We start from the raw sequence: 8,455 nt of genomic DNA on the forward strand, positions 1-8,455 counted from the left end.
AGGCTTAGATTGTGATTAATGAGGGCATGACAAGACTTTGAAGGTTGTTTCAACCAACCATAAAGAACATCGATATTTGTGGGCCAATCATTGCACTTTGGCATCGGAAAATTGGTTGGAATCCTCCAAAAATCATCAAGCTAGGTTGGTGTTGGAAACCGCCAAGAGATTTTCTGGTGATCAAGCTTTTCTCCTCCATGGGGCCTTGGCGTTGATAGAGCCCTACTTCTCTGAAGGAGATTCCAAATCATGGCTAGGTTCACTCCACCCACCATCGGCCATTCTCTTGGCCCAAGAGCCCGAGCACTAACACAAAAAATTTGTGTCAGAGCAAAGAGGGACGCGCACTCCATGGCCAGGTACCTACTCAAGGTATGCCATCTTCTCCAACCCTGACACCAATCACAGGTGTGAACTACCACCTCCATGGGCAGGCAGGTGGTACACTAATGTAGCATTTGCAAGGTTCTCTTGTTTAAATACTTACTTGGTTGAACTTAACGTGGGACAACAAAGCTCTCGAGTCGACTCGAGAGAGCAAGCGTGAACTTTGCCAGCATGCTTGGATCATTTAGACGCAGATTTCCTTCTTTGCACCAGGTAGACCAGCTGGTTTTTTACTCCTCTTTCACAACGAGCTTTCCCACAATGCAGGTTTTTGGGTCTTCACGTCGTTGAGTTGATGGGTCTGTCTTGCAGAAGCTCTCCCGAGGCTACCTGACTCATCGACGAGCCCAGAAAGATGAGTGGTGGGCTGTCGATGGAGAGATTTTCAAAGCGGAGGAGTTCGATCCCAAGCGTGTGCTGGAGCCTTCGCCAAACACGCAAATGACCAATAAGAAAAGAAGGAAAGACAGAATGAAGCAATTGATGCTGACACGCCTGAAACTCAGAACCGACGTACGTTTGTCTTCCTTGTTTTTTGGATTCATATAAGTAGAGTAACTCAAAGAGTACGCCAATGCAAACTGATACTTAGCCGGAACGAATGTAATATTCTGTGCCTCTAAATACTGAGCAGAACTTTGACGATGATAACAATTTTACCGTTGTGGCACAACAAGGGACCTTAGAAGATGTGTGTGTGAGAGAGAGAGAGAGAGAGAGAGAGAGAGAGAGATATCACTAGAAACCCTGGTACATGCAACTAGGATAGTTACATATCCATCTCGCTGATATCACATAGCATACGTCTTATGATTATGTACACAATCTTATTAAAAACGTAGTCATTATATCTTGGATTTTCAGCTTTGGGTATGTTTAGGATCCCTTAGAATTATTTTAAAGTGGGAGCGTCAAAGCGCGCGCTCTCTCTCTCTCTAATTTGTTAGCACTGCCCTGCAGGCAGTGCTCTCCTTACACTTTTCTTAATAAGTGTCTCTCCTCACGTTTCACTTTCTATTCTCAGTGACATCTCTCTCTCTCTCTCTCTCTCTTTCCTCCCCCTTCCTAATTCAACTCGTCCCTCTTTCCCTCTCTGTCTCTCTCTCTTCCTCCCTTCCCAAATCAACTCGTGCCTCTAAGGGCAGTGCTCACGAGTACTTGCACTCGCTGGATTATTTATTATAAATTTCCTCCAAATTTCTTATTTTATTTATTAATATTATTTCTAATCTAAAGTATACAAATAAAACAACAAACTAATCTAAAAATAATGATAATAATTATTTCCTCGTGTTTGCGTTGGTGTATCATTTGTTTTCTTATATGTACGTTGGTTTATCTTTGCTCCCTTGTGTTAGCATTAGTTGTCGTATTTGTCCGCCCACTTAGGTTGTGTTAGCATTAGTTGGAATTTTAATCTAATTTAAGTCTTTCTCTTTCTGTGTGTGTGTGGGTATGTGTTTGTGTGTGTGTCTGGCATTCCTGTTCTTATTTTCTACTTTGTTTCTTCCTTTTTGCTATCAAAGTTTTGGTTGTTTGGGTTGGGATTTAAAGCTGAGTGAGCACTGGGTCTACCCAAGAGATTCCAGAATGGCAGCTTATCATGGGTACTGATGGGACGTGCGTGTCTTTGCTTACTAAGTTCTTTTATTTGTTATTTTTCTCATGTCCTCATAATGTTGTCTAAAGTTGCGTACAAATTCCCTTCTTTCCTTTGTTATTTCATTTTATTTGTTAAGATTGGATATATTAAAGCCTTATGGATGTATATATATAAATTCTTTGTGTGCTGATGATGTGGGTGGGGACGTCATAGTAGCTAGTCCCTGCTATGTGTGATGGAGTTTATGGTTTTCAATAGTATGAGGAATATCAGGAGATTGAAACTGCACACTGTGTTTTGTTTTTAGAGGATGAGTTGGGCATGTTCTGGGATTCATCTAGATATATATTTTGTGGCTATCTTGGGATGGCCATAATGTTTACTCTTTAAGAAATGTAGGAGAGACAGCCTGAAGCAAGTCGAGTCTGGTGTTCTGGTGGGCATGGGATCACAGAACTTCCTTCACGACGGTGGCAGGCTCCTCGTGGAAGTTCACTTTGCAAAGTGGTTCTGGCTGAATAGGAGATTGCATCAGTCTAGCACAATTCGTTGGTGCTTCTCTGTGATTTTGGTGTTGGCACCTTTTGCTTTATGGATGTTTACTGGCAGGTTTAGTGTAGCTTCGAGGCTGGTTCCATCCCTCCTTGTGGTTTGCAGGGATTAGACTCAAGCAGACATGGTTTATCCCTATTATAGTTTCTTTTTTGCCTGTATGAAATTCGGTCCATTGCCTAAGGAAAAACACTTTCAAAAGTTAATTGTTATGTTTCTTGTACATCAGTTCTCCAAACTCTAATCTCGTGTCTGTCCTTGCCATTCAATATGAGAGAAGATATCCCAGGCCTTCTATCTGGTTTTGTTAAGTCATGGCATGAGAATCAAAAGACCTTAATGCTGTGTTCTTTAAAGCACGACTTGCCTTAGATGACACATATTAATGATGAAGCTTAGCAGAATCCCTAATTTCTATTTCTTTAGCGATGGGAATTAAGGTTGTTCCCCCTTGCAATGATTGGTATTTACGTTTTCTATTACCTAGGAATTTTCTTTTAACTTCAATTCCCTGGTATGAAGATGTACTTGATAAAAGGCATTTTTGCTTTGTCTCCCTCATTCGTGAATTTTCATGGGAGTAACTTACCAACAATCCTTTTGATTTTTTTCTAAATGCTACTATTTGATTTGAGTGACATCCTAAGAGATAATGCAAGGTGGTTTGCTGTGAATGCTTTTATCAGACTTAGAGTTTTGTTGCACTGTATGTAGTTGCATATACTGCGTGTTGTGAACCTACGTATCAAAATCGAGAGCTATTTTCATGAGGATTCACGAGGATCACTGGGTGGTCCTTTGTGAAGCTGATGTTGGATTTGAATATGCCCCCAAGATGTAATGCAACTTGGTTTGCTGTGAAAATTATATGAGTTGTATTGAACTGTATATATTATGTAAACTTGTTTGTTGTGGACCTGCATATCAGAATCAAGAGCCATATTGGACCTCATATATTCGAAGATATCAAATAATGAGAGATGAATGGGAGAAAATCGTCTGGGATCCAATACCTGTACCTCCACCAAAGACTCGCAACCCTTCTTTAGTACGGAAAGATGCTGAGAAATATGTCTGGCGAGACCCTCGTAGAGATTCTTATGGCTCTCAAGATCCTGGGTTTTGGCTCAATATGTTGTGGATAAGGGGTAAAGAGTTTGAATTGCTGAAAAGTTTTGAAAAGTTTTTAAAATTTGGCTTTGTTCTCTTCAATTTTGTGATCTTGGCATGTCATCCTTAATGTATTCATTTAGTTTTCTGTTTAATGAGTATAAAAGCTATTAGATAACTGCTGCATTTCAGGAGTCAGAGGGTATCAAAGAGACATCAGATTACTGTTGTAAGCTACTCAGCTATCGTGATACTCTAATGGTTTGCAATGGTTGTGTCCAAATATACATACGTTAAATAGACTAGCCAATCTTACAAATTGGGATAAACAAAGGGAAGGAAATAAAAAACAGAGAGAGAGAGAGAGAGGTTTTATAATGTTTGCAAAGGCCAAAGAGCCCTATGAGGCCAGGCCAGAATTACATCATGGGAAAAGACATGCTAGCACACCCGTAAGAATCTCATGTCTAATTGAAGTGAAACTGAAAGCAGAAATATAGAATTACTCCTGTCATGGTCATCCGTTAGTAATATAAGCTCCTTGCAGGCCCAACAAGGGTCCAAAATCTACTGCTGTCACCCTGCTTTTCTGTAGAAAGTAAAAAAGAGAGACTTGTCCAGGAAACAGTTCACACTACTAACATCCCAGATTCAACTCACAAATAACTCAAAATCAACAGAGTGTCCAGAACTGTAGATTTATTGAAATATTGAACCTGTGAACAAGGATCCACTGTTGTGTTCCAGCAGACTGAAGGAACTTATGGCTGCACCAGAACTCTGCTCCATGTGCCTGTAGGACCGCTTAGGTAGGCAGGATAGGCTGAAATACAATCGTAGGAGAGGCTGTGTGGGGGGACTGCACCATTTAGCACTGAATGGGGAGTGCATTTATAAAGGGAACTGTCCACACCTGGACTGACTGACTTGGCAGTATGTGGCCGACCAACCTGGTTTCCTGGCTGACTTGAACAGACCAGGTCTTGCTGACCTGGCTGCTCCCCTACCTGGCCTATAAAAGGCTTCTTTGCTGGGCCTCTGTGGTCCAGATCCGGGTGTGCTCCGGGCAGCCCTAACTCAAAAAGAATATCTTTCCTCCCTGGGCCTGCTCAGAATCTAGGGCATAATAGCACCTACAATAAAAACCCCGGGCAGCCTTAATGTCCTCGTAAGGGGCTCACAGGCAGGCATTGTGTCATGTGCACGGATTATATCTGACATGTGCTTAGGCGCACAGGATTAGCTTTGATAGCCTGGAGAGGCTAGTGGCTAGGCAGGCGATTGTCAGGTTGGGTTGCAAGGGCAACGTACGAGTTAGGGTTCCAGCTATTTGGGCATAGGGGTTCAGTTTTCATTCACGCAAGTCAGAGCAGGTCTAGCTCTTCCTTGCTGGTCTGGATCTTGGATCGTGATGCGGACGTGCACCTGCTTTCTAGCGTAGCCCGGATTCCCAGCGCAGTCCTAAGGCCCTACGGGCGCCTTCAGGTGGTATGGGACGCCAGGAGGTTGTGGACTGGTTGGATGCAGATGTTTGTGCCAGCAGCCCAGCCTGTGGCTTGGGGGTATGATCGGATTCCACGGGTCCTAGACCTGTCACCATCATGGTTGGGTGGTGAGCAAGCTTGTGCCTCTCTTTGTGGTTCTGGATTTCCTGGAGCAATCGTGGTCGTGTCAGTTGGCTATCAGAGTCACTCGTGGATGGCGAATTTATGGAGGTGATTTAGATTCCTGTTTGGATCTCCCAGGTAAGGTGCGAATTTATGTTTTTGTACTGCTTGGCTAGAAATTGCATTGTTCGTCAGCAGATAGGGAAGACGTGATTTCCCTAGGATTCATCTAGGTATATGCTTCTGCCGTATTAGTGGACATGTAAATTTCACCTTGTGAAGTTTTCGTCCAAGTTGTGGCTTGCTGGTATTGCGATAATTTTTTCTATCTTAAATGGTGCGTTGCCCTATCAGCTAGATTTAGATTTAGATGCTCGTTTGGGAGAAACTAAAATGAAATCGTTTAGACTTCACAAGCAGTTGTAGCTTGAATGAAGAGATGTGGACTACTTTTTGATTAGCCTTCTCCTTTACTGCTAGCCTTCGTCATGGCTGAGTTTGCCCTTCACCTCCGGAGTGCCGACAGAAACTCAGGACGAAGACTTTGTATAAATGGATGCTCAAGTATGTGTGGGTGTGTGGATTTGTATGTGTGAGAGAATACTTTTATACTATGGTCTACACCCACTGTTGGGTGTTGATGACGTCAGTGGGGATGTCATAGTAGCTAGTCCCTGCTATGCGTGATGGAGTTTATGGTTTTCAATCTTATGAGAGACTCTCGTGAGATTGAAACTGCACTATGTTGTGTTTTTAGAGGATGAGTTTGGGAATGTTCCTGGATTCATCTAGGTATATAAAGACGTGATTTCCATGTGAGGGAGGATGAGTTCTGGTTGGAGGTAGGATATCAATTCATGGGAGAGGAAGGAGCGAATTTGAGGAAGGATGGCATGCTTGTTTGTGATTGGAAGTCGTTTTGATTGGTAAGAGGTGCGTTTTGAGAGGGAGAAGAAGCTCAGGGTCGAGTTTTCAGTTGGAAAGCTCAGGGATGCACTTGTATGTAGGCATCGACCCTTAGAGATAGGGAAATCTTTGCTAGATTGAGGAGAGAAGGAAAAAAAGCAACTTTGCTTTTTCGCCAAGCAAACCCTAAAAGCAAGCATCTAGATTTGGTAGGTCATGCTTTTCAAAAGCTAGGGCATCAATCGGATTAAAAGCTCATGAATTCTGCATTAAAAGGGGCACCTTTATTCCGTTGGCAGCCAGCTCTTGATTCTCAACTGCTCCAGCGCCTTCTAGATCTGAATTCCAGCTTGCATTGTTCCTCCTTGCCACTTGCTACCCCTCCGCTCCTTCATCACCATCTTTCCCTTACGAATTGCCGTCTGGCTGTTGGTTTGGGAGCCGAGACAGCTCATAAGCTGGTTCATCAACAGGGCCTCAGGATTTGCGCATTCATCTCAGCTCTGTTGCTAAGGATTCAAACAGCTTTGTGGTTGCTGAGCAGCCTGCCTTCAGTTCATGTGCCAGATAAGTCCTCCCCAATCGAAGTTTGTGCCTGTTGGAATGGTCACCTCCCCATCTGTAAGCCCCCATATGAGGAGAGCATGGGGGAGGTGGACCTAGGGATGTATAGATTGCCACATGGGCAGAGAATGGGGCTGCCACATGGGCAGCACATGAGCTGTCATGTGGACAGCACAAGAGACCTTGTGCAGGAGAGATGGCGGGGGACATGAAGCCCTGGATATGACCTGGCAAGATGGAACTTCAGAGCAAGCGTATGGCCTGCAGCAGAGCCCTATGAAGGACGCGATGACATCAGCAGGGTGTACGGATCCATATGGCGCTGGAGAAGGGCCTGGCAGAGGCACAACATGGCGGGGGTTATCAGCAGCCTGGTCGGCCAGGTATAGGGCTGGTAGGGCTGGTTCCAGCCAGGCTACCATGGTACCGTTCATAGTCGGTGGATGTTTTTTCTCGAGCGATTTATGAAAACTTGAAGGGATTTGCAAGGCAAAGAGCACGACCAGAAGCAAGCATGGTAGAGGGATGGCTTATGCAAGAGTCATTAGTATATATCATCGAGTTTCTTGCATCCATGGATCGTGATATGCCACAAGCTTGGCATAACAAAGATGATGATCGCATCGTTGGCAAGGTTCCCCAAAGAAAAGGGATTGAAAGAAAGATGAGCGAAGAGCAAATGGAAAAATGCAATAAGTTTTGTATCCTCAATAAGCAAGGAGATGCAGAAGTGGATTGAGAGAGTGAAGTAGCCAAAGCAGAAAGAATAGTTACAAGGAAGAGATTCATAGTAATTTACAGGCGATCGCAACTATATCCACGGGATCTTGCCCTTCTCCCTACTCACATGTCATTTGATTGGCTATAACTGGCTCTACGAAAAGCCAAATGCGATGGAGAGACAGTAAACGAGCACGAGCAAGAGTTATCATCTGGATGTATGATGCATTAAGTTTCTTACCTCTGGACTTAATTAAGTAATTATTTGTGGCAATATACGCTATAAAATATATGCACATCTTCATTGTTTTAATGATGCTCTTTTGCAGTACAAAAAGTACAGTGCATTATGGTCATATGGACAACATTTTTGCGTGGAACGCATCGATTCAAAGAGAGTCACGTATGATTGTGGACTCATGGCTAACTTCACACAAGATAGCCGAGCAAGTGCTTCGGATACCAATGTTCTCTCCTAACAGTTGGATTATTGTGGGACCATATGCGAAATCTATGCAATTGATTTCAGACGATTTAGTATTTTCATTCTTGATGTAAAATGGTTTAGAACTATTTACAATGGTCCCCATGTGATAGTGAGAAAAGACAGTAGCGGTTTCTTTGCAATAGACTCCACCAAACTTTAGACCGATGAAAGTGATACTTTTGTTCTTCCCGAGCATTGTGAGCAAGTGCATACTAATGATTTCATTAATCAAAGCTTTCATTTTTAAAGATCCATTCATACATGTACTTAAGCATAATTTCATATATATAATTTATGGCATTTGGCACCTATCTTCAATATAGGTGGTTTTTCATCAAGATCGTTCTGATCTAAGATGGTGGTACATGATCCAAGTTGCACCACGAAGTAAGCAAAATTTTGAAGATAGGGATGTGGATATGGAGATGCCACTACCAATGCTGGATCCAATTGATGCAGACAGATCTAGCGAAGAAGATGAAGATCACAATATGAGTCAAGAGGAAGATATGCATAATG

General features: G+C 43.0%; 1 protein-coding gene across 1 annotated transcript; it reads left to right on the plus strand.

Moving 5' to 3' along the window:
* The first annotated feature begins 530 nt into the window (after positions 1 to 530).
* Positions 531 to 2,512, plus strand: LOC147904965 (uncharacterized). The gene is made up of 3 exons (XM_087384898.1): positions 531 to 600; positions 700 to 900; positions 2,390 to 2,512. Exons 1-3 carry the CDS (start codon positions 559 to 561, stop codon positions 2,510 to 2,512), a joined length of 366 nt encoding a protein of 121 aa, XP_087241024.1. The 5' UTR covers positions 531 to 558.
* Positions 2,513 to 8,455: the final 5,943 nt, after the last annotated feature.

Source organism: Dipteris shenzhenensis, chromosome 2, assembly GCF_047967505.1.
Source record: "Dipteris shenzhenensis isolate YYH24624 ecotype China chromosome 2, Dip_SZ_1.0, whole genome shotgun sequence".
Taxonomy (NCBI): domain Eukaryota; kingdom Viridiplantae; phylum Streptophyta; class Polypodiopsida; order Gleicheniales; family Dipteridaceae; genus Dipteris; species Dipteris shenzhenensis.